This window comes from Muntiacus reevesi, chromosome 10 (genome assembly GCF_963930625.1).
Source record: "Muntiacus reevesi chromosome 10, mMunRee1.1, whole genome shotgun sequence".
Classification (NCBI taxonomy): domain Eukaryota; kingdom Metazoa; phylum Chordata; class Mammalia; order Artiodactyla; family Cervidae; genus Muntiacus; species Muntiacus reevesi.
The window spans coordinates 33,303,897-33,329,909 of NC_089258.1; the positions used below are offsets into that span (position 1 = coordinate 33,303,897).

A 26,013-nucleotide genomic window follows, 5' to 3' on the forward strand; every position below is an offset into this window, starting at 1 on the left:
TCAACAGTATGTGAACCATGAACTTCCAGATGTTCAAGCTAGATTTAGAAAAGGCAGAGGAACCAGAGATCAAATTGCCAACATCCATTGGATCATCAAAAAAGCAAGAGAGTTCCAGAAAAACATCTACTTCCGCTTTATTGACTATGCCAAAGCCTTTAAGTGTGTGGATCACAACAAACTGGAAAATTCTTAATGAGACAGGAATACCAGACCATCTGATCTGCCTCCTGAGAAATCTGTATGCAGGTCAGGAAGCAACAGTTAGAACTGGACATGGAAAAACAGACTAGTTCCAAATTGGGAAAGGAGTACGTCAAGGCTGTATATTGTCATCCTGCTTATTTAACTTACATGCAGAGTACATCATGAGAAACCCTGGGCTGGATGAAGCACAAGCTGGAATCGAGATTGCCGGGAAAAATATCAATAACCTCAGATATGCACATGACACCACACTTAGGGAAGAAAGCAAAGAAGAATTAAAGAGCCTCTTAATAAACGTGAAAAAGAAGAGTGAAAAAGTTGGCTTAAAACTCAACATTCAGAAAACTAAGATCATGGCATCCGTTCCCATTACTTCATGGCAAATAGATGGGGAAACAGCAGAAACAGTGATAGATTTTTATTTTTTTTGTGCTCCAAAATCACTGCAGATGGTGACTGCAGCCATGAAATTAAAAGACGCTTGCTCCTTGGAAGAAAAGTTATGACCAATCTAGATAGCACATTAAAAAGCAGAGACATTACTTTGCCAACAAAGGTCCTTCTAGTCAAGGCTATGGTTTTTCCAGTTGTCATGTATGGATGTGAGAGTTGGACTATAAAGAAAGCTGAGTGCTGAAGAATTGATGCTTTTGAACTGTAGTGTTGGAGAAGACTCTTGAGAGTCTCTTGGACAGCAAGGAGATCCAACCAGTCCATCCTAAAGGAAATAAGTCCTGAATATTCATTGGAAGGACTGATGTTGAAGCTGAAACTCCAATACTTTGGCCACCTGATGCAAAGAACTGACTCATTTGAAAAGGCCCTGATGCTGGAAAAGGTTGAAGGCGAGAAGGGAAGGGGATGACAGAGGATAAGATGGTTGGATGGCATCACCGACCCAATGGACATGAGTTTGAATAAACTCCGGGAGTTGGTGATGGACAGGGAAGTCTGGTGTGCTGCAGCTATGGGGTCACAGAGAGTTGGACACGACCGAGCGAATGAACTGAACTGGCTGATTAATGATAAGTTAGTTGGCAAAGGGTCACATGTACTGGGATGGGAGAAGTTTGTGGCCATATCTTCCATCTACTACAATGATTTTATATCAAGTAGAAAGCAGACAAAGCCAATTTATGTTGTGACAACTTCCTGAGCAGATACTTCTGGAGGGGTGTGAGTGGGAGGCCATCTGGGTCCCTGGATGTATCATACTCGCTTATCTAGGTTACCAGCATGTGTTCAGTTCATGAAAATTCAACCAGCTGTAAATTTAAGACATTTGAAACTTTGTGATGGCTAAACTTGAACTAAAAAAATTTAAATGTATATACATACACAGTGACTTAAAGAGAATGACGTTCTCTTTCAAGTCACAGTCCAGCTAGTCAGGCTGCTGGAACAGATCAGCTGCTGGAAGTTATCTGGGGCCCTGGTTCCTCCTTTCTTGCTGTCCCATCCTATCCTTATCTGAATAGTTGAAGCTATTCCTGGCAGTCTGCATCACACCTAGGGGGAAGGGGCCCCGAGGGGAAGTCCTGGACAAACATGTGCCTTTTGCGCTTATAAGGTGGAAGTTACACACACACATCACTGCCACTCCCAGTCCACTGACACCAGCTTATTCTCATGGCCATGCCTAGCTGGGAATGCTATCTTAGCAGGAAACCCTGGGCCAAGAAGCGCCCATTTCAGGAACAACTAGCACTCCGCTGTGTTTTTAATGACTGTTATACCCGATGTCCGAATCCCTGAGCGGGAAGAGAGAAGGCTTCCAAGACAATGCAACTCTCAAAAAAAAGGGAAGTTTATTGTTGACTCGAGTCAGGGCTCCTGCTGCATGTCCAACGCAGTGGTACGGGGTCAGAGAGCGCTGAGCCCAAGGTGTTACCCAATTTATAAGGTGTGCATAAGCAATTGGTAGCTGGCTTAAGCGGATTGGTTACATGTTTGCAAAGTAATCTTATTGGCCCAAACCTTCGCGGGCTTTTTTCAAACTTGGGCGTTAGCGGGCTTTTCAGCTTTCCCCTGATAGGTTCGCTTATCCTTACTGGGCACATATTGATTGGCTGGCTCCAGGTGGCCTGATAATCATGTTACCCTGGAAAACCAGGCCTACTCCTAATCTAGGCTGCCTGTCATGGCGCAGCCTCACAATGATGAAACTGCCCTTTAATAATTATTCTTTCAAAAGACCGATCAGAAAAATCTAAGTTCCTTTTTCTCAGCATTAAAATATTAAAAAAAAAAAAACACCAATGACTTGAGTTCTATACTTGCAATTCTTGTATCAAAACGAAGGTCCTTATAGACTGAAAACAATCTCTCTCAATACCAATGTTGAAAACACACATCTGAAAGCACATTTCTGCTGCTGTCCTGACAGATCAGATATTATTTCTGTTTTGGTGACTGTAAACTCAGAATTCTTCAAGAAACTTCTTTAATAATCATTGTTCAGGAAGTCAGTGATAATCAGGACTTGTCCGATACTGTGGGGATACCAATGATGTTCACTGCATCACAATACTTGCAGGTAGCTATTTTAAAGAAAACACCCTTCTCCAGGTTATTTTTAACCTTTTAGAAAAAATAAAGGTCCTCATAAGATAGTTTAAGCCACCAAAAAAACCAAATAAATATTTTTAAAAGGTTGTTAATAATCATTATGCATTTTCCTTAAATATTAATATATACTTTCAACTTATGTAAATATATGAATTAAAAAAAAATTTTTGCAACATAATTAGCCAGATTCCAAGGGCTTAAATACTTTCATAGGAAAAGGCTGGACTTTTCTGGTAGTACAGTGGTTAAACCTCCATAGTTCAACTGCAGGGGACATGGGTTTGATCCCTGGGGAGGGATCCAAGATTCCGAATGCCACATGTGCGGTACAGCCAAAAAAGAAAAAAAAAAGTCAACTGTCTTTGGAAGATTCCCTTATGTGATTTTAGAGGAATAGCCTCTAAAATGAGATGTTCAATGACCAAATGAATGCATTAGGGCATAAAAGACTGAAAAATCTTATAAAAGCTTGTGCATTTATGAATCTATTTTCTACTTAAAATACACAGATAAGGAATTTTTACATCAAGCAGGTGTAGAGTGTAGGGAAACGATTTAATTGGTAATAGAACTGGGCTTGTCAGAGCCCTTTAATTTTCTCAGTCTTCCCTGGGACCCCCCTCCCAACCCACTCCCTTAGATTCTCTGTCTACTTCCTAGGAAAAAAGGCTCAGTTCTAGCACTAATAGTTTAAGACTTGCTAGGACTTTCCCTGAGACACCTGTCTACTACTCCCAGGCCCCTTGTCAGAAGGATCTCCTTGGAGCCAAAAAGTTGACAACTGGTCTAGAAAAGATACAAACAAGGTCATGGTCTAAGAATTTCTGAAGTGGACTTTGTGACATCATGCAGAGGCTAAGGGGTGAGGCAAAGGGCTCCTCCCCTTCCTCCCCGTGTGTATAACCTCGGGCAGAGGACTGCATGTCCCCAGACCTCAGTTTCCTCATTTGTGACGGGGGACTAAGAACCACGTGGGAATATGTGTGCTCAGCCACCTGTTGGTGCTCAGTGAGGCAGCTTCCTCTCTCACCACGTCCTTCTAGGGCTTAAAGATCTGTAACTTAAGGGATCACTGGGAAGTTGAACAATGACTGAAGGGTTAGAAGTCACGATCTAAGGAGGATGGGTGAAGGAGTGGTGAACGTCTCACGTGGGAAGGACAGCATTTAGTCTGGGCAGAGAGGGCAGCGAGGAGCCGGGGCTGCCAGCTGTAAGCATCCAACAGCTTGCTTGGCATTTAACATGGTCCAATTCGCAAAACAGCCCTGTGAGCAAAGTAGGATTATGAGCTCCATCTTCTAAGTGAGGAAACTGGGGTTTTACAACTTTCCCAAGATCATCCAGCTAAATGGGGAAATGGAGGGTCCAACCTGGGTCTGATGGATGCTTTGCATCATCAGCTTAAGATGCTCCTCTCGGTGGCTGGAGACAGCATGGGGGAACTGGCCCCAAAGAGGAGCGAGAGGGGGACATAGAAGAAGGTTGCCAGCCGCTGGTATCAGAGACAGGCAGGGGCCAGAGAGGACTCTGTGGGACTCTTCAGAAAGGGACTTTCCAGGCCTCAGTTGCCTTGTGTGTGGGCTTGCCTGGAGGCAGGAGTGAGTCTCCTTTCCCTGGAGGAAAGCAGGCTTGTGACCACCAGGCTCGGGACCCATCTCCTGGGAACCACCCAGACAGACGGGAGCAGTCTGCTCCTCTTCACTGACAGGGGCTCGGTGGCTGGCACGGCTGAGCCCATCTTTCTACTTCTTTCTATGTGTTCCAATGTCATTGCAGACATTCCCTTTGCCTCGCTCTGGCCATTTCCCAGGAAGGGTTATATAAAACTAAGTAAAAATATTAAAACACACAAATGGAATTCTTCTTAGCCTTCATCTCTCCACTCCCTCATCCATGGAATGGGTTTGAAAATCTGTCCAACTCCGGGCGAGGCACTGTGGCGGCCAGCCTCTTTGCCTGCCATCTCAGGTCTCCTGCTCAAGCAGCGCTGGCCCTGGTGGCTTTGCTTCCTTGCCCTAACTTTGATTCTTCACGTTGGGAAGGGGCTGTGATTAGAGCTTAATCTCATGTCTGCAATCTGTTTCTTCCATGGAGCTGCACTAACCTTTCCCACCTAGATAACTGTGAGGCAGCCACAACGGTTTCTCTCTCCACTACACTCGTTTCTTTTCTGGAGACATGGAAAAGGTCAGTTCAGTAGACTCAGACCTGTGTTCTGACTCTCACTCTTACATCCACATCCATCCACATCCATCATTCTGAGCTATAAACCTTTTTTTTTTTTTAAGAAAGATACACATTCCATGAACAAAATGCAGTCCATCTCAGAAGGTAAGATGGCCTTGGGAGAAACACTCCACAGACAAGAGTGTGGGCCATCTCAAAAGGCAAGAAGTCCATAAACTCATTTTTCTTAAAGAGTAGTCCCCAAAGCTCACTAAAACTCGTACTTGGATTTAATTTCAATTGAGAACCATATTTGAGTCCATATTACTAATCTCTCTACACCTGATTTTGACTTAAATTGACTTCTAACACTGACATATCTTCCAAGGGAACCTAAGCAAAGAACATCAGCTCCACATCACCCTCCCGTCAAGAGAACATGAAAAAACACAAAGCCACACTGAGAAAGAAGGAGCCACAGTTTGCTCTTGTTCAGTGAAGGTCTCTTGGCCTCAGAATGCCGCCACTTCCCGCAGTTCCAGCCCTCGGCTGTGGTCCACCCTGAGTAAGTGAATTCCTCTGCTGAAACTCGCACACAATAAGGAGATGGTGTCGGCCACCGCCAGGGAAGTCAAAGGTCCTGATCCATCCAGAGACAAGGTGAAAAGGCAGGCTGGGGAGGAAGGGGGAACCGGCACGTTAGACCAAGGCTGCCATATCATGAAAGGCGGCGTCTTTGTAAGAAGCCTACAGAAATAAAGCCCGTGCTGTGTATATGCATCTAACCCAGGTGAGAGAGGCACTTGGTGCCTCTGAGGAGTGTTCAGTGAGGAGGTCAACCCCAGGGCATCAGCGCAGGACGTATTCCACCTGGAAGTACACTGGACAACTGGGGCCTCACTGCAAGGCCGTGTTAAAACGCTGCCCTCGGGTGCCCGCCCAGAGAACAAAGCACAGAGCAAGAGATAAGGACACTGATCTCCAGCTGCGCCACCCTGGGGTCTTGCCTTGTCCTTTCAGGACAAAGGATGACAGGGCACCTGCAGGGTGGTCTGGGGCTGCCAGCTGACCCACTCGCCTCCGTCAGCATCTTGCAGGCTGCTCTTCTAACAGCACACATGCACACTTGGCGGGCAGAGCGGCGCTTTCGCACCTGGTCCTCCCTGGTCTCGGGTTTTGATCCCTGAATCTAGAACAGTTGCTCCTCCCACAAGCCCAGGTCAGGGTACCTGACTGCACTCACTGTGGAAGCTGCTAGACGTGACCCCACACGTCTGAGGGGGGCGACTCTATCCTCCCCTGTTAGGAGCTGAGTTTCTGGGAGATGACTGTTGAAGGGATTTGGCTTGAGGGTCTCTAAATGAACGCGAGCCCTGTGTCTGCCAGGAGCCAGTATCTAGGACAGAATAGTATGAAGGCAGTGGGGTGCTGGTAAACTGGCTTTTTGGGAAGAAAAAAAAAACCTTCATTCACAGCATTTGCCAGTTTTCGTGAGGGTAAATACTCCTGCCATGACCATATTAAATATTCCTGAATATTTAACAGTCAGCGCGCAGAAGCTGACTCCAGCATACCACCACATCGAGGAAACTATGGGGAGCTTGTTCCCTAAAGCATGTCTTTCTCTGGCGCTTTGCATAACCTTTCTACGATCCCAAACCTTAGCTGCAGAGTCAAGAGAGGGCAGTCTTTCTGAGACTATCCTCACCCCACACCACACCCCCACCTAACTGAGGCTCTCATTTTAGCCCTTGAACATGAATCTTAAAGTGGCAATTCTTATTCGCTTTTCCAGACATTTTGAGCATCACAAGTTAAAACATGATGAGGAACTACAGATAGAAAGAATGAAAGAACCAGATACATTTGAGCTTTTAGGAAGGCGTCTGTACAACATGGTACCAGGGATTACATGGTGACAGCTCCTAGCCAGAGGTTGGCCAGGGAGTCTGGTTTCTTGATGTCATCTCTTAACCACTATGGGCGTGGACAGTGGCAGGACATGGGTGACTCCATATATGCTGAGCAATGGAAGAAAGAGCTTTATGGAAACCTGTAGGACTTCATGTATCTTTGAGAAGCACCAGAGGCAGGCTCCTTACCTCCAGTGTCTTGATTCCAGATCTTCACCTTGCAGTCATGTGATGAGGTAGCAACTGCAGGCATCGAGGCTAAAGCTCTGGGTAGAAAGATACAGGACGCAACGGTCTGGAAGTGTCCCCTGTACTCACAGATTCTGTTCCGTGTCTGCCTTAGATCCCATAGCTGCAAAGTAATGACAGGGGCTGGCTTGCATACATATTTCCCAGCTTCAGAAATGCTTCATTCTCTAGCATCCTCTCCCCAGACTCTCATGATGCTCCTATTCCCTCAACCCACCTCCTCACACAGACACCCTTATCTTCATCCCTCCCATCCATCCATCCAGTCAGGCAGTGACTATGTCTCAAACAAGCCAGGTTAAAGATGGTTTAACCGGGGGTTGTTGCCTTCTTCATTATCATGACAGCACCGTGGGACAGAAGAGGATAGCCTATTTTCTACTACAACTCAAGAGCAGCCTTATATCAGCCTCTTGGCATCTGTGGGTCCCATGGGGACCCCACAGTTAGGAGTACCTTCTCATAAGTATATACAGGTGCAGACCTTCTGATTTAATACCAAGACACTGACTCTGGGTACAGGAAGACTAGATTTTATAACAAGGGAGACAACAGTTCTGCCAGCCCACTCCTGTTGATACTAATCAGACTACACGTGGAGAATAATATTCACAGACAAGAGCACACGGAATTGTGTCCAAAAAATAATGAAATCACTGGACACTGACTCATTGTCCAAGGAACAATTGTAGAAGCTGGAAATGCAAATGCTTAGCTTGGAGAAGAAATGCTACATCAGAAGCCTTGGATTCAACACTTCAACCTATCACTTATGAGAAGTGCAGTCTTGTACAAGAGATTTCAACTTGCCATGCCTCTATTTCCCCATCTGTAAAATGGGAACTATAGTAATACCAAACTCCCGAGATTGTTTTAAGGATAAAATGAGATAACGCACATGATGTGCTCAGCCCAGTGCCTTGCACGTAATAAATGTCCAATAAAATGGGAGTTTTAGTTGTCCCATTTGGATACTAGATAAATCTTTTAACTAATATTTTACAGTGAGAAATCCAAGGTACTCTGGAGGAGCCAAGGCAATCTATCCTGAAATTAACTGCAAGGAAAGGTATATGGGTTCAGGATGTGGTGGGCCCTTGACCAACACTAGAGCCCTAAACTTCCCAAAGAACTTGAATTCCTTTACTGTGACCACATGCGCAACAGGAACACATTGATTCTTCGAACAGATCATCCCCTTTCTAAACTCTACTGGAATCAGGGACATTAGCAGGTGGTTCTGTGTCTAACGCTTTCCTATCTTGACTCCCACCACATTTCTCTTCTATGACCGATGCAGAGAGCTTAGGCAATGGAGTTTTCTTGAAAGAAGCATCCAGAATGCAAAGGCTCCCGTACAGTATGCACTTGGGATAGGCCTGGGACTTAAGCAGAGCCTGCCTGTGTAGCCCAGGACAGGCAGGAGGTCAGAGGAAGTCATTTCTCATCAGGACCCCAACACCTAGAGCCTGCAGTCTCTCACCGTGGCCTCACAGCCTTCCCCTCCAAAGCCGCTGCTGCAGGAGACACACGTGTGTCCGTCCTCACTGGCCACGCAGTGCGTCTGGATGTGCTGCTGGGTGGGAAAAGCATGAGCTACCCGCAGCCCCCGACTGTCCCACAGCCTGAAAGAGATTATGGCAGGGAATGAGTTTGCAGCAAATCTGCTGAAATGCACCTGTGACTGCCTGTGAACGCCGAAGTCTTGGCTCTTTGTGGGCTTTGACCCGTCAAAACAGAACGCTGTGATCTACCTAAAAACAGCAACATGAACCAGATCAATCTCAGAGATGCTAAAGCTGTCAGGAAATAACCAAACTGAATGACATCTGAGTTCTTTCTATTTTGAGATCTAATTAATGGGAATTTAGACCAAGCATCTTAATTGTTCGAGTTAATTTGTTAATTTGGTCCTTTGGGGTACTACTTTCAACAGACGAGAGAAAATATTTCTGTGCCTGTGATTTAACAAAAATTTTTAAAGATACATATCACGATGGAGAGAAGCAGGCATCATTCCAGAACCAGACACAAAATATTTATAGGCCTTGGCCAACTGACCCATGGGGTCAATTGGGGACCGTTTTACCCCTTGTCTCAATTTTATTTTGTTATCTTATTTTCTAAGAAGAATCTCTTGAGATCCAATGTTTCTGGTCATGCTTTCTAGTCTAAGAAGGATTTACTTCATTTGACTTCCCTGATGGTGACTCTGAGGGCTGAGTGATTGAGAACACCTGGAGCCCAGTAAGGGCCACTTGAAGGGGTGGGACAAGTAAGCGACTGACCCTGAGGTTAATCTGAACCCGTTCCCACAGTCAGGGCTGTCAGAATCAGCTGCTTCTAAAAACCAGCCAGAACAAGCTGACCTCCTGCCACTCAACCTCTATCCAGGTGATCCGAGGGGCCAGATCAGAGAGACGCCAGTACTAGCAAAGGGCAGAGGAGTGGAAGGCCCTGGGAGAGGCACAGCAATGCTGAGAAGCAGAGTAGGAACAGAGTCAGGTAAGCACGGAAGCCACAGACCTTCACCAGAAACACCTTCACTGCTGCTCAGTAAGCCCACCTGATGGTTTTATCCTCGGAGGTCTGGAGTACGTAAGGTTCTCGGGGGACCCAGCACAAGTGAGTGACCTGGTAAAAGCAAAAGTTTGAAAACTTCTCCACACCACGCCATTCCTCCGATGTAAGTTCTGTAAATGTCACTAAATAGCATCTCTGTCATCACTTCTCAAGGATGCTGAGCCTAGCACATCTGACTTAAGAGGGATTTTATGTGGTGCAGAGGCCCACCGGTCATGCTCGACCTGCAGCTTCTAGGTTATCAGCAGCAATGGAAGCAGCTGGACCAGGCGTGAGCCCCGAAATGCATGCAGCACTCTTAGAGTATCTGAAACTCAAACACTGCTGGCCGAGTGGCAGCTAAGGAGAGCAGCCTCTGCTTTCAAGTGGGACCAATGAAACCCTAACTTGAGGCCTCCTCGGGTTCAGGAAGAGTGTCCTCGTTTCCCTTGATCCCTGCAGCCCCCTGCTGGATAGGCATGAAACAGTTTTCAAAACAACCCAAGGTAACACGGTTTTCATTTCTTCCAGCAACCTGCACAAATACGGAGGGCACAGGGCAAGCACATCTTGTCAAAACTCGAAAAGATCACATGACTAATGTCTGACAACCACTAAAGGACATTGCCATGTCAGGCGATATAATTCTCCCCATTTTATAAGTGAAGATGCTGAGACTTCAAGCAACTTTCTTGGGTTAATACAGCTAAAAAGTGAGTATCCAAGTTTTAATCCCAGGTATGACTAACCTCATAGGCAGTGGAGTTGACATCAGTCTGCTACTGGAAAACATTGGTCTTCATAAGCAAATCAAATTACACAAATAGCAAAAGGTCATGCTTATTTCTCTGCATAATGTTACATATACTGAACACACAATAAGCATAAACTGTGAGCTTCTGGAGGCCAGGAACCAAGCCCTGGGCCACTAACCCTGCTTCTAGCATAGTGCCTGGCCCACAGAAGATATGGAATAACTATGTTTTGAAGACATAAGTGAGGACACCATTTAAAACTCCAATATAAACTAGTGAAGTTGTTCTCTGGAGCAGACCTTGGTTACGGGTGAGCAGTAATTAGGACCCAAGACTCTAAGGCCTGGTCATGGGGTCTCCACGTCTCTCTCCTGGGCTCCTCCTCACCCCAGGCTCCCTTCTGGTGCCCTGCTCGGGACCAGGTTTGAGTTCGTACCAGGTTCCTGGAGACTGAAGCGCTCTCTGCACACCGTCCAGTCCCCACATCCCACAAGAGCAGGGTGTTGTCACGGGAGCCGGTACACAGTTGTGATGAATCTTAGGGAACAATGGCGAGAGAAGATGGTCCATGAGACAGACTCGGGACGGGGCTTTTCAGAAAGTACCACAGTGCTGGTGTTGGGAAGACGCTGGCTTTACCTCACCTGGACTCACGGTCAGCCCAGTGACCACCATGGTGTGGCCAGAGAACTGTTGTCTCGGCTGTGAGGAGCTCTGCAAGTCCCACATCATGACCGTCTTATCACGAGAGGCGCTGAAAAACTGGCTTGATTTGTAAATACACGCTATCTGCTCAAAAGAAAAAAAAAAAAAGCTCTAGTGTGCTTGTTTGGACGTTAAAAATGGAAAAAGCCTGGAGATAAAAGTGCCGGAGCTTGGTGTTCGCTCTCAGTCTGGTTCAAAATGCACTGTATCTGGCAGGTAAATAGAGTCTGTGCTGATAACTTAGAGAGATTGTGAGAGATAAAAAATAGAGACTGTGGCTGATAACTTAGTCTCATTACGATAAAGTTTGCTTCTGAATTTTTGTTTCATGTAGGTGGACTTCAGAGAGGGGAGTTATATCATCTGACATTCTCTATCATTTTCGCTGGAATCTGTCTACTCTGTCATGCTCTTTAACAAATTAATTTTTATTTAACTGTTTCTGGCTTTTAAAAAATTTCCCCAACTAGACTAAAAGCTTCCTCAGTATGGAGAGTTTGTCATTTTCTTACCTAGATACTTGGTAAGACTTTGACACATGACCCTGGTAAGTTAGGACAGGGCAGGGGGAGTTAATCTCAGCTCTTCTCTATTTACTACCTGTGCTGTGCTACGTGCTAAGTCGCTTTGCTGCTGCTGCTAAGTTGCTTCAGTCGTGTCCGACTCTGTGCGACCCCATAGATGGCAGCCCACCAGGTTCCGCCGTCCCTGGGATTCTCCAGGCAAGAACACTGGAGTGGGTTGCCATGCCCTCCTCCAGGGGATCTTCCCAACCCAGGGATCAAACCTATGTCTCGTGCATCTCCTTCATTAGCAGGTGGGTTAGTGCTACCTGGGAAGCTATGAAGGGCTTAACAATGAAACAAAAATGTGTGTTTACTATACCTGTAACTATAGCTGAGTGAATGGTTTGCTCTGGTGGGAGTGGGGCTTCACATGGTGACATCAAATGAAACCTCTGCATTTTTCCTTAACACTGAAATATTCAACCACTCTTACTACCTGGAGCTACAGGCATTCCTTTATTCAATTCCAAATTTCCTCGGGATGCTAATCATATGACAATTACCTTGGTGATTTCACGCTCATGTCCTTTGAACCTTTTCACCACATTTCCAGTTCTCCAGTTATAGGCCACAACTGTCTGCAGAGAGTCATTAGAATATTTTAGCTTAACAGATTTTTTTTATTTAGCTGAAACAAGCTTTATCTTGTTCTCTACCTAATTTCTCCCTCTCTATCAAAGTTTCATTGTAGTGTCGCTCCTCATGCTCCCCTAGTTTGAGCTCTCGGTCTCTTCCAGAGCCACTGGGCCACTCCGCTGAAGTGTCTGGGCCTTAATGATGGGTTTGGGATAACACTCCCGAGGGGCATCTGGTTTAGGTTGAGGTTCTGGGTGTAGATGCTGAAGGAAAATCTACATGGGATTAGATTTTTTTCCCCTATTAAAAAAAAAAATTACCATCTTAATCATTTTTAGGTATACAATTTAGTAGTGTTAAAAGTATATTAAAAAAAAAAAAGTATATTCAGGGAATTCCCGGGTGGTCCAAGGGTTAAGATTCTGCACTTCCAGTGCAAGGGGCATGGGTTTGATCCTTGGCTATTTCAAATCCTAAAAGATGATGCTGTGAAAGTGCTGCACTCAATATGCCAGCAATTTGGAAAACTCAGCAGTGGCCACAGGACTGGAAAAGGTCAGTTTTCATTCTAATCCCAAAGAAAGGCAATGACAAAGAATGCTCAAAATACCCCACAATTGTACTCATCTCATACGCTAGCAAAGGAATGCTCAAAATTCTCCAAGCCAAGCTTCAACAGTATGTGAACCGTGAACTTCCAGATGTTCAAGATGGATTTAGAAAAGACAGAGGAACCAGAGATCAAATTGCCAACATCCACTGGATCATCAAAAAAGCAAGAGAATTCCATAAAAACATCTACTTCTGCTTTGTTGACTATGCCAAAGCCTTTGACTGTGTGTATCACAATAAACTGTGGAAAATTCTTCAAGAGATGGGAATACCAGACCACCTGACCTGCCTCCTGAGAAATCTGTATGCAGGTCAAGAAGCAATAGCCCAGCAATAGAACTGGACATGGAACAACAGACTGGTTCCAAATAGGGAAAGGAGTACATCAAGACTGTATATTGTGACCCTGCTTTTTTAACTTATATGCAGAGTACATCATGAGAAATGCTGGACTGGATGAAGCACAAGCTGGAATCAAGACTGCCGGGAAAAATATCAATAACCTCAGATATGCAGATGACACCACCCTTATGGCAGAAAGCAAAGAGGAACTGAAGAGCCTCTTGATGAAAGTAAAAGAGGATAGTGAAAAAGTTGGCTTAAAACTCAGCATTCAGAAAACTAAGATCATGGCATCCGGTCCCATCACTTCATAGCAAATAGATGGGGAAACAGTGACAGATTATTTTGGCTGGCTCCAGAATCACTGCAGATGGTGACTGCAGTCATGAAATTCAAAGACGCTTGCTCCTTGGAAGAAAAGTTATGACAAACCTAGACAGCATATTAAAAAGCAGAGACATTACTTTGCCAACAAAGGTCTGTATAGCCAAAGCTATGGTTTTCCCAGTAGTCATGTATGGATGTGAGAGTTGGGCTATAAAGAAACCTGAGCGCTGAAGAATTGATGCTTTTCAACTATGATGTTGGAGAAGACTCTTGAGAGTCCCTTGAACTGCAAGGAGATCCACTCAGTCCATCCTAAAGGAAATCAGTCCTGAATATTCATTGGAAGGACTGATGCTGAAGCTGAAACTCCAATACTCTGGCCACCTGATGCAAAGAACTGACTCATTTGAAAAGACTCTGATGCTGGGAAAGATTGAAGGTAGGAGGAGAAGGGGCGACAGAAGATGAGATGGTTGGATGGCATCACCAACCCAATGGATATGAGTCTGAGTAAACTCTAGGATTTGGTGATGGACAGGGAGGCCTGGGGTGCTGCAGTCCATGGGGTTGCAAAGAGTCGGACACAACTGAGTGACTGAACTGAACTGGGGAACCAAGATCTCATATGCCATGTGGCACAGCCAAAAAAATAAAAGTATATTTACACTGTTGTGAACAGATCATACTTTTTAGAAACATTTATTTATTTATTGGCTGTGACAGGTCTTAGTTGGGATCTTCAATCTTCATTGCAGCACACAGGATCTTTAGTTGCAGCATGTGGGGTCTAGTTCCCTGACCACGGCTTGAACCCGGGTCCCCTGCATTATGAGCATAGAATCTTAGCCACTGGACCACGAGGGAAGTCCCCATACTTTTCTTTAATTTCAAAAAACCTCATCCATAATCCCATCTGCCAGACAGAATCATTATGAAAATTTTCTTCCCATCCTTTTTCCAGGAATATATTTTAGTATTTTGTTATATTTCTCCCCCTAAACAGCATTCAGAAGCATTCTCTGGCCCAGTCTCTGTAGTTTAGTACTATGACCTAGTTAAATCCCAGTTTCATAACCTGCAAAACAGAGAGGCTAATTCTTGCACTATCTACCCCTCACAGGTGAGGATCATAGAAATATAATTTCATATGTCTAGATGTTATAACAAAATGCTGCCAATTAAATGATGTTATTATCAATTTCTAGATGCATCCTGATTTCAGAGGTGTTAAAATGTGGAAACATGTGCATCTTAGAATCAGTGACGTACAGTAAGTAAATGGAATCTGAAGATTCTAAATGGCTATTGAAAATTAGAGGCATTATTTATTATGAAAGAATCAGCATTTTTGCTATCAAGAGCCTACGTTGAGTTCTATGACAGATCCAAATAAAAGCAACCAGATTTACACTGAAAATGGGAGCAGTCTCGAAGTACTGGTAGATATTTTGGCAAAAGAGAGGCATAAAAGAGACTAGAACTTTTCTTTTGCTGATAAATAACTCCTGTGTGCATGCAAGTGTGAAAGTGGATAGGCTGGAATAATAGCTGCCATTTATAAAAAGCATTTGGGTGGTTTTGCAGAGTGCTGAGCGTCTTCCCATTTAATCCTCAACTATACTGGGTGGTTGGCATTACTACCCCCATTTCATAGAGAAGGAGCCTGAAGCTCAAGAGAATGAAGATTTGCCCAAAGTAACAGGTAGTGGCAGAGTAGGAATTTAAACCCAGTCTTTTTAACTCTAAAGCGTATATTTTTACCCTACTCAACCCTGCTACCAGAAATGCAAAACCAGCACTTCCTTTCCAAACATCTGGTTCCCTGGGAAGCACTGCAAACCCCACCTTATCTTTTCCTCCGGAGACACAGACATCTGAGTTCAGAGCAGCAACAACAGAGACAGTATCCACGTGAGCCGGGCTAAACTCTTGAAAGGCTTTAGTGTGAATCCTCTCTTCGATAAATCCATCTGGCCTCCTAAAGAGAGGATGGAAAATGAAGGGCCCCACGGTGTAGGGTGCACAGTGGAGCAAGGGGAAGAGAGTGTGGACTACAGGCCATGCTGAGGAGGAAGACAGAAAGGGAGTAGAGAAAGGAGCCACACTGGCATCACCAGAAACGGCATTATTAACTCTGTAAATGCTCGGAATGAGGGAATGACTGGGATCTGACAAAGGACGAAACCCAGCCTTTGCTTACTCTAGAGATGATTCCCAAAGATGTGGGAATCATCGCCACTGCACCCCTCGCCATGGGGCTGAAGGCCCTAGCAACCAAGATGTTTCTTATCCAAAAGGAAACAGACCAAACTGAGTGACCAGGGAGGGCATCAACAATGGCTCCGGGCCTTCTCTTTCGATAGGAGAGAACTGTCATGGGGCACAAAACTGGGGAACCCCCCGAGGGCAGACTGCTGTACCTGTATCTGTAAGTGCTGTGTCTGAATTTGCTCTGCAGTTTCCCCATCACTGGACAGAGCCTGCACGAGACCTTCTGGGGAAGAGCTCGTTTCAGGTGGCACCTGAGTAGCAGCATCCCCTGTGGCTGCTGGAAGTTGTGTGCCCTGTTTGGTAAAAGGAATAATACACACTGTTAACTCTGTGAGGCACAAGAATGGTAGGTAGTATGGTTATGTTAAAACCTTTTTTTAAAAAAAAGACTAACTGTAGGCATTTGGGTTTTCTCCTTTCCCTGCCTCACTCTTATGGCCCTGGGAAGGCACCATCCTTCCATACAGCATTTGCAGATAAACAAAAACAAAACTAATTTTAAAAATATTAAGACGCTCCCCAGTAAGTCAAACATAGAATTACTATGTGATCCAACAATTCTACTCCTGGGTATATAGTCCAAAGAACTGAAAACAGGTGTTCAACCCAAAATTTATACATGTCTGTTCAGAGCAGCACTGTTGACAATAGTCAAAAGCTAACAACAACCCAAGTGTCCATCAATGGATAAATAAACAAACTGTGGTTTATGCATACAATGGAATATTATTCAGCCATTAAAAAGAATGAAGCACTGGGAATTCCCTGGTGGTCCACTGGTTAGGATTCGGCGCTTTCACTGCCGTGACTGGAGTTCATTCCCTGGTCGGAAACTGAGATTCCATAAATTTTGAGGCAAGGCCAAAAAAAGAAAAAACAATCTACACCAGTAAGCTTCTTGGAAAAGAGCTTTAGTTATTCTAAAAGGCTATAACCTTCCTAGCTTGTGGGACTGCTATTAAATACTTTCCAGGGTCATGAGATTATTCTGTAATAAAGAATGAGATGCAGGAGACAGTGACACTAAATGAGACAATATAGGTAATGACCTGACCAGCAGGTCTCAAACTGTGATCTCAGGACTGCTGGGGATTCCTGAGACCCTTTCAGGGAGTCTGTGAAATCCTTTTTCCAACTATGTCTCTATGTGAGTCCTGACTTTCTTCTTATACTACAAACAACATACTGCAATAGATTGAATGCAGAAGCAGATATGGAATCCAATAGTCTTCTGTTTAAGCCAAACAGTAAAGAGATTGCAAAAATGTAAAACAATACCGCTCTCTTCCAATCAAACATTTTTGTGTGTTTTCAAAATTATACTTATTTTTCATAAATTTATGTTTACATGCAATAAGGTTTATTATTTGTTAAAAAGTTAATATGTAAATTTTTAAAAAATATCTCGGTTTTAATGTCGAGATCAGAATATGTGGCCAGCGCGGACGTCTGATGGGACTGAAGGTGCATGACTAGGACCTAATCTCAGCTACTCTGGGAAATGTTCGTCTGCTACTCAATTAGCTGTCCCCTGAGATGGCAGAGGGTACAGGTGGGAGTTCCCAGTCGCCATTCTTCCAGGGCTCTGCTTAAAGAAATTCTAGGAAGTGTGTTTCTTACGGGAATGACAAGCCTACCTACTTCTAGGAAGAATAGTCTACAATGAGAAATAACAGCTAAAACTCTCCAAGTATTCTCCATGCAGGATCTTAGTTCCCGGACCAGGGATCAAACCCAGGCTCCCTGTAGTGGAAGCTTGGAGTCTTAACCATTGGACCACCAGGGAAGTCCCATATCATTACCTTTAAAAAAACCCCACAGTTTTCCACTCTATGGAGGTCCCTCAAAAAAACTAGAAACAGAATTGCCATGTGATCCTGCAGTTCCATTCCCGGGCATATATGTGGAGAAAACTATAATTTGAAAATATAAGTGTACTGCAATGTTCATGGTAGCACTATTTATTGATAATAGCCAAGACATAAAAACAACCTAAATGTCCACTGAGATGAATGCATAAAGAAGATGTAGTACATATATACACAATGGAATATTACTCGGCCATAAAAAAAGAATGAAATAATGCCATCTGCAGCAGTGTGAATGCAACTAGAGATTATCATACTTAGTGAAGTAAGTCAGAAAGAGGAAGTGATACCGTATGTTATCACTTATACATGGAATCTAAAATATGACACAAATAAACTTACCTACAAAACAGAAATAGACTGACAGACAGAGAGAAGAGACTTGTGGCTGCCAAGGGGGCAAGGGGGAGGAATGGACTGGGAGTTTGGGACTAGCAGATGCAAATTATAATATATAGAATGGATAAACAACAAGGTCCTACTGTATTGCACAGGGAACTATATTCAATACTCTGTGATAAACTATAATGAAAAAGAATGTGTATATATAACAATCACTTTACTGTATAGCAGAAATAAACACAACACTGTAAACCAACTATACTTCAACAAAATAGATAAAAACAAAAAACTTAAACAAAACAAAACAACAAAAAACCCACCACAGTTCTCCAGAAGAATTTCAGCCTACATTTAAAAGCTGCCAGAATTGACATCCTGAAAAGAACAGGTAACCAGTGAGAAATGGACTATTTCCTGCCATAAACAAAGGATGTCACAGTCATCAGGAATTGCAGCCACAGATTATGGTGAGCTGGTGAGTCCTGAGGAAATTCAGGATATGAAAAGTATCCTGCAGATCAAAGGAATGATTTCAGTGAGCCCAGACTCTTGCATCCTCCCATACATAGAAAAGTGCTAAATTCCCTAACTTGATGCATCTGGTTTTCTTTTTTGGTTTGTGTGTGTGTGTGGTTTTCTTTAATTAACAATAATTTTTTGATGTTCAGACTATCTGCCCTTTATTGCAAAACTCCTACATATCCGAACTCACCCCCTCACCTCCTTGGAATAGTTCTCTTGTTACTTGAGATGTTACCTCCTGAGCATGAAGTCCTAAAAATTCCTACCAAATAAAATATAACTCTCAACTTTCAGGTGGTGAATATTCCTCAAGTTGACAAGGAACAGAAGCAAATGCAGTGGAAAGAACACAATGAGTGGCGTCAAGAGCTCCGGGCTCTGGGGCCAGGCCTGCCTCATCTCACTCGTGTCTTGTGTCATTGAGTTCCTCGATCCTTCACACTGTGCCTCAGCCTCCTCTCTAACGTATAAACATGGACACCAGATTCCAAGATTACTAGCAGGCTGTATGCTCCACAAGAAGAGGGACTCTCATATCCTTCTCTGTATTTCAAGCGGCTTGCACGGTGTGACAAACACATGTGTTGTGAAATAGCAACCTAAGGGCTCTGGATGTGAGAATTGGACTATAAAGAAAGCTGAGCGCCGAGGAATTGATGCTTTTGAAAATGTGGTGTTGGAGAAGACTCTTGAGAGTCCCTTGGACTGCAAGGAGATCCAACCAGTCCATCCTAAAGGAGATCAATCCTGGGTGTTCTTTGGAAGCACTGATGTCAAAGCTGAAACTCCAATCCTTTGGCCACCTGATGCGAAGAGCTGACTCATTTGAAAAGACCCTGATGCCGGGAAAGATTGAGGACAGAAGGAGAGGGGGATGACAGAGGATAAGATGGTTAGATGGCATCACCGACTCAATGGACATGCGTTTGGGTAAACTCTGGGAGTTAGTGGTGGACAGGGAGGCCTGGCGTGCTGCAGTTCATGGGATCGCAAAAAGTTGGACACAACTGAGCGACTGAACTGAACTGAAGGGCTCTTCTAGTTCAGACACTGTAGGGTTCTCTGTAACAAGTACACATGTTGCCAGATACAGCAGAGGGTTCCCAGAGGAAGAGAACCAGATGGAACTTCTTTGACATAAGAGAAGCCATTATAGGCCTAGACATTATGTGATCTAAGCATGGCCAGAAGGCTTGCTCTTGACCACATCAAGCGAGGTCGCTCAGTGGTGTCCAACTCTTTGCAACCCCATGGACTGCAGCCTACCAGACTCCTCCGTCTATGGGATTTTCCAGGCAAGAATACTGGAGTGGGTTGCCATTTCCTTCTCCAGGGAGATGATAAATCAATTGTAAAAATTCCCAGTTCTGGGGCTTCCTTGGTGGCTCAGGAGTAAAGAATTTCCCTGTCAATGCAGGAAACACAGGTTTGATCCTTGGTCCAGGAAGCTCCCACATGCCATGGAGCAACTAAGCCTGTGCATCACAACTACTGAGCCTGTGCTTTAGAGACTGGGAGCCATGACTACTGAAGCCCGATAGAGCCTGTGCTCCGCAACAAGAGAAGCTACTGCAATGAGAAGCCCACACGCCGCAAGTAGAGAAAGCCCGTGCAGCAACAAAGACCCAGCAGAGCCAAAATACTAGATAATTTTTAAAAATTTTAAAAAAGCACTCCCAGTTCTGTTTCGAAGGTAAAGGATAGCAAGAGGCACATTCTTTTTCTTTTTTTTTTTTTAAGAGGCACATTCTTGAGCTATTCTGCAGGATCCAAACCCCCTCACTTACTCAACCACAAGACTATCTGGTACTTAAGGAATGATGATGCTGACCCTGGTGACTTAACTAAAGCTGTGACTCTGACAACCTGTGTCCCAAATCTAGGCTGAACTCTGTCCTACTCAAGCCCCTCATGAATATGCATATCCACCCAAGCCCTTCAAAAATATGCATGCACTCTTATCTTAAAACTTGCCCAGTTTTGCTGTTCTGAGAGACAGTTTGGGCAAATATCCCTGTTCTACCAACTCGCTGCAAGTTCTAAATCCTTTCTTCTGTTCTTTGGCTTGGTTGTGTCTTTTTGGCTTGACACCCAGCAAGAGGGGAATCTAGTTTTTCATTTACCACAAATATGCCCCCAGGAAAAATTCCAGGATAGTTTTCAAAAAGCTTGCAGTGTTGTCCTGTTGTAGTTAGATAAGAGATTGCAGGGCTTCCTATCTGCTAACCTAACCCATTTTTTAACACTGCCATCAAACTAAGGACAGATGCCACCCACAAATCTAGGTCACTGATGCTATAAATGGATTGACTCTGCTTAAAACTGATTGGATTTTTAGCTGGTATCTTCTGAGAGCCATACTTCCTATCTGCAGCATGGGACAATCTAAGGAAAAGAAAATCTTTAGAATTACTTACGCCCAAACCAGCAGGATCTTCTTGGTGAGCTGCCGTATTTGTAAAGCTGTAAACTTTGTAAACGTGGTGACCTGCTGCTTTGTAAAGTTATCCTTTGGAAAATAGTTCAGGCAGCCACTTCCTAATCTCTGTAATTAGTGAAAAGACAATTAGACTAATCTCTTCCCTAAGCATATGTTTGTATTGAAGGAAATTTACAAGGTAAATAAGAAACTGTTAATTAAAGAGATTAAGTGTCATTTCCCCTCACAAAGATTTATCTTGCAAAATTCAAAGATTTTATAACTTGCACATTTCCAATAATTAGGGAAACTATACCATAATGTTAATTATACAACTATTTTATTTATTTTTTTTAGTTCTACCACTTTATTGCTACCAACACATTTCCCTCCACCCTCGTGCACGCATGCTCAGTCATGTAATCCCATGGACTTCAGCCCGCCAGACTCCTCTGTCCATGGACTTTTCCAGGCAAGAATACTGGAGTGGGTTGCCATTTCCTACTCCAGGTATACAACTGTTTTAAAATATGCAACATAGGATATATTTAAACTTGTCATTAAATATTTTTATTTTACTCATAGTAAGATTTTCATTCATCAAAAATCTTCAGGAGTGACTGCCTATTTCCCAGCTTACTGTTCTTGTGAGAAAGGCAAATTCACCTGTTTAAAATAATACTTTAAGTATGAATTTTAAAATAATACTTTAAGTAGAAAGAGTTTCTCAAAATCATCACATATAAACTCTTTAAAGATCTGCAGAATATGGGCAGAAACATTTACTTGCTCAAAATTCTAACTAGGTAGAGCTCTTGACTTCTAGCCCAGAATTTCCACTATAAACATCTACAAAGAAGAAACAGCTTTACTGCATTTTAACAACTCAATTTTAAGAATTCAAATAAACTCTAATTATTGATTGACCTTATTCTAATTATTAAGAGCAGCACAAAATAGTCAGAATAATATTTCATTAGGCGCATTAGCCTTGAAATGAGGCGTAGGTCTGAATTATAGTTCTGCTTCGTCCGGTCTAGGGCAAGTTCCTGAACCTCTCGAAGTCTCAGTTTCCTATGTGTAAAATAGGATAATAACTCTATCATTCAGCTTCTGTGAAGATTAAAAATAGCACTTAGGGACATCTCTGGTGGTCCAATGAATAGGACTCCGAGCTCCCAATGCAGACGGCCAGGATTCCATCCCTGGTCAGGGAACTAGATCTCACACACCGCAACTAAAGACCCCGTGTGCCGAAACTAAGACCCAGAGCAACCAAATAAATCTGCTGTTGCTCTTGGTTAGTAGCTAGGCTGGATCCGACTCTTTGCCATCCTCCTCCGGGGGAATCTTCCTGACCCAAGGATTGAATCTGCGTCTCTAGTGCCTTCTGCATTGCGGGAGGATGCTTTACCACTGCACCACCTGGGAAGCCCAGATATGATACAGCAAGGCGATTTAAAATCTTGAGGATAAAATATATGTGCTTGGATAATTCCCATGTTGCTGTAGACTAAGAAATGAAAACACTATTCAAGTCATCTGCCATAGTTTATATTGTGAACCTGCAGTATACTTGAGAGGAAGGAAAATGTCTTATTCATTTTTGTATTTGCACTTTAAGCATGGCCTAGGAAAACAGATGCAAGGCAAATATCTCTTGAGTGAATGAATGAATGGAATACTAAGGTGGGAGAGTCTGCTTGGCAAGCTTTTTTTAAGGACCTAACAACATATGCGTACATGTTAAATGGCTTCAGGTGTGTCTGACTCTTTGCAACCCTGTGGACCATAGCCCACCAGGCTCCTCAATCCACGGAATTCTCCAGGCAAGAATACTGGAGTGAGTTGCCATGCCCTTCTCCAGATCTTTCCAACGCAGGAAAGGCATGTCTCTTATGTCTCCTGCATTGCAGATGGGTTCTTTACTAGTAGTGCCACCTGGGAAGCCCCCAACAATATTTGGGTCCTTTAATACTGTCCAATATCAGATTCTCCAGGTAGCAGTTACCCCGACCCGTTCCACATATCAGGCCTAGAAACACTACAGAGGACTTGGGAAACCCTGTAATTCAATACAGCTCTCAATGTTTTTGTTGGTTCCAGGTCGAGTGAGGCCTAAATCTGAATTCTAGGACCCATTTCTGCCCCAATCTACTCTCCAAAGGCCTTTAAGATCCTCAGTGGTCACTCTACTTTTAAATTTTTATCTCATTTAATTTTTTTGGCTCACTGTGGATCATGTGGGATCTTAGTACCCTCACCAGGGATCCAACCTGTGCCCCCTGCATTGGAAGCACGAAACCTTAACCACCGAACTGCCAGGAAAGCCCCTCAATGGTCACTCTAAACATAATTCAGAGAATTCTCTTTTAACTTTCCAGTGCAACACTCCTTGGTACACTCCAGAATACTTCCACCTGTCACTTTCCATGAAGAAACTGGGACTGGAGGCTCATTCGGTAAGGAATCTACCTGCAATGCACAAGACCCGGGTTTGATCCCAGGGTCAGGAAGATCCCCTGGAGAAGGGAATGGCAACACACTCCAGTATTCTTGCCTGGAGAATTCAACAGACAGAGGAGCTTGGCCGGCAGTCCACTGGGTCGCAGAGTGACTGACACGAGCACTTTTTTCCATTTCTGAAGGTCACAAAGGGCTGAAGCTGGGGCAATGGATCTTATTCGGCTGGACTCCTGGTCCACTGTTCATGTAAATGATGATTTAATATCCCCCTCCTTCTCCCCAAATCTCCTGCACTCATCTCAACTACACTCTGGAAGACCAAGGAATCTAAAACCAAAGCTCAAACAGAAACAAAACCACAGGTAGAAGCAAGTAGTGAATGGTCCGATATGACCTTCTATCGGTAGAGGTAGGGGAAAGAGTCTCAGAGAATAAGAGGGTCTTGCCCAGGGTCATTTAGGGAATCAGCACTACGTCCGAACTCCCAAGGTTGCCCCAAATTGTGGGGACAAACTGCGCAGTTTTTCCTTTCAGATCACACAAATGCCCTGCGCCTCTTCTAAGCGTTTGGCCAAAGCTTATTTTTGATGAGGCTGGGGGGCGGGGTGGGAGTGGATGGAGGGGTGTTCACCCAAGACTGGATGTAAGGCCACCCAACCCAACGCCGGCCCCGGGAACCCCCTCCCCGCTTCGGCCAGTCGGGCGGCTTCGGCTCGGAGAGCGCGAGGGTTCCCACTTCCCCTCCAGTCAGCTGCGCCCTTTCCTCCCGCCTCGGGCTCCATACCCACCGGCGGGCCGGCCGGGCCGGGAGCTGAGGCCCAACGAGGACGCCGAACTCGACGGCGTCCACAGCCTCCAGGCTCCGCAGCCTCCAGCGCCTCAGCCCTTAGCAACGAAGTGCGCGTCGCTAGGTCTGGAGTCCTGCGAAAACCCTCCGGGCGCCCTCGTCAGCCACCGAACCCGGGTTCCGCTCGCAGGACGTCTCTCGGGAAGTGAGCCGAGAGCGCCCCGCCGCCTTCTTACTGCACCAGTGCGCGGACGAGGTTCCAGAAAGTAAGATTAATAGGTGTTCAAGGCCACCGATGCCAGATAGTCTGTGTAATACAAGGAAACCAGGTATCACTGTAATAGCCACGGAGAAAGCACTTAATAAATGTCTTCTTTTAAACTATTCATTCAGATAGGGATGTTGCTTTATTTCTTAGGAGGTTTCCCTGATTCCACTCAGGCAGAGATCCCTCCCTTGTACATTTCTCCAGGTCTCAGACACCCCTATTCCTTTTATTCTTTCTTTCATCAAACCTTCACAGCCCAACACCATAGCAAGGAGACCCTGGAGTACTTCTTGAGATCCAATGGGAAGACGGTTCTAGAAACTAACAGCAGTCTACAAGACAGTTTTTGTAGTTGCAGTTGAATTTCTTCTAGATTAGAGTCTTTTCATCTCTCTGTTCCTAGTACAGAGCTCAGGATTTGCTCGTGGGGTGTTGAATGCATGAACAAACGAATGAATGGCAAGGACCCTAGTCAGCATTTCTTTTGCACCCTAATAGGTACCTCCTGCTGTGCTGATCTCCCAGCAGAACTGCCTTCAATGAAGACTCGTGCAGTTTCTAAAAGTTAGGGATCTGTGGGATCAGAAGTTGAGATGGTGAGGGAAATTTACCTTCATAGAGTGTCAGGGCTGGCCATGCAGTTCTATCATCGGACCCAGAGAGGGAATCCCGTCCAAGCCTCTGCATCACAGTTCCTCTAGCCTCTGTTTAGGCTCCCTCAGTGACGATACATTCATTACTTCATCTGTCAGTGGTCTGTTGTTAGGGGACTTCCTCCTGACAGGAGCTGGGATCTACCCTCTTGCCATTTACAACACTGATCTTTGTTCAGAGCCGAGGACTCTGCCTAGAAACTTAATCCCTCTTTCTCATAACAGCCTGGCAACTTTCAACCAGGAGAGACTGATTACTTTGCCTGGGGTACTAGGCTAGGCTCAGCGCAGCTACAGAGTTGACTTACCAGACCCCTCCCTGCCTGGTAATATGTTCCAGCTCTGAGTTTGCAGACCCCCTGGAAGCTGCCGTAGGCTGAAGGCACCAGAGATTCCCAAACTGGTGTCTCTAGCCAGACTTCTCCTTAGATCTGCATATCCACCTACTTCCTGCCTATTTCCACCTAGATGTCTAAAAGACATTTCGTCCTTGACATGACTCACACTGGAAACATTATCTTCCCCCCAAACCTGTTCTTCCTCTTTTCTGTCTGAGTACTGGGCACCACCATTCATCAATTACCTAAGCCAAAGGATCTAGGAGTCATTTGTAATTTCACCCTCTCCTCTGTGTTCCAGAACAATCCCCAGGACTTCTCAATTCTGACTCCTAAATATGCGAAAAATAAAAATCTCTCTGCTTCTCTCTACCCACCACCCTGCTTCAGGCCAACATCATCCCAGTGTGATAGATTAAAAATGGCCACAAATTCTTTGCAGCTTCTCCTATCAGAGCTGGCCTTGTAACTTGTTTGGTGAGTTTATGCCTCAAAAGGCCAAGTAGTTTCTGCTTTCACCTTGTTGAAACA

At 44.5% G+C, this 26,013-nt stretch overlaps 1 protein-coding gene across 2 annotated transcripts; it reads right to left on the bottom strand.

Moving 5' to 3' along the window:
* Positions 1-1,897: 1,897 nt before the first annotated feature.
* Positions 1,898-24,334, bottom strand: WDR31 (WD repeat domain 31). 2 transcript variants are annotated; one of them, XM_065947474.1, is made up of 11 exons: positions 24,225-24,334; positions 20,969-21,096; positions 15,969-16,112; positions 15,394-15,526; positions 12,195-12,269; positions 11,065-11,209; positions 10,857-10,957; positions 9,670-9,737; positions 8,587-8,728; positions 7,044-7,206; positions 1,898-5,614 (listed from the first exon to the last, which is right to left on the bottom strand). In XM_065947474.1, exons 3-11 carry the CDS (start codon positions 16,082-16,084, stop codon positions 5,454-5,456), a joined length of 1,104 nt encoding a protein of 367 aa, XP_065803546.1. In that variant the 5' UTR covers positions 16,085-16,112; positions 20,969-21,096; positions 24,225-24,334; the 3' UTR covers positions 1,898-5,453. The 2 variants fall into 2 exon arrangements, with proteins under 2 accessions (XP_065803546.1, XP_065803547.1); XM_065947475.1 differs by lacking the exon at positions 12,195-12,269.
* Between the last annotated feature and the right edge of the window lie 1,679 nt (positions 24,335-26,013).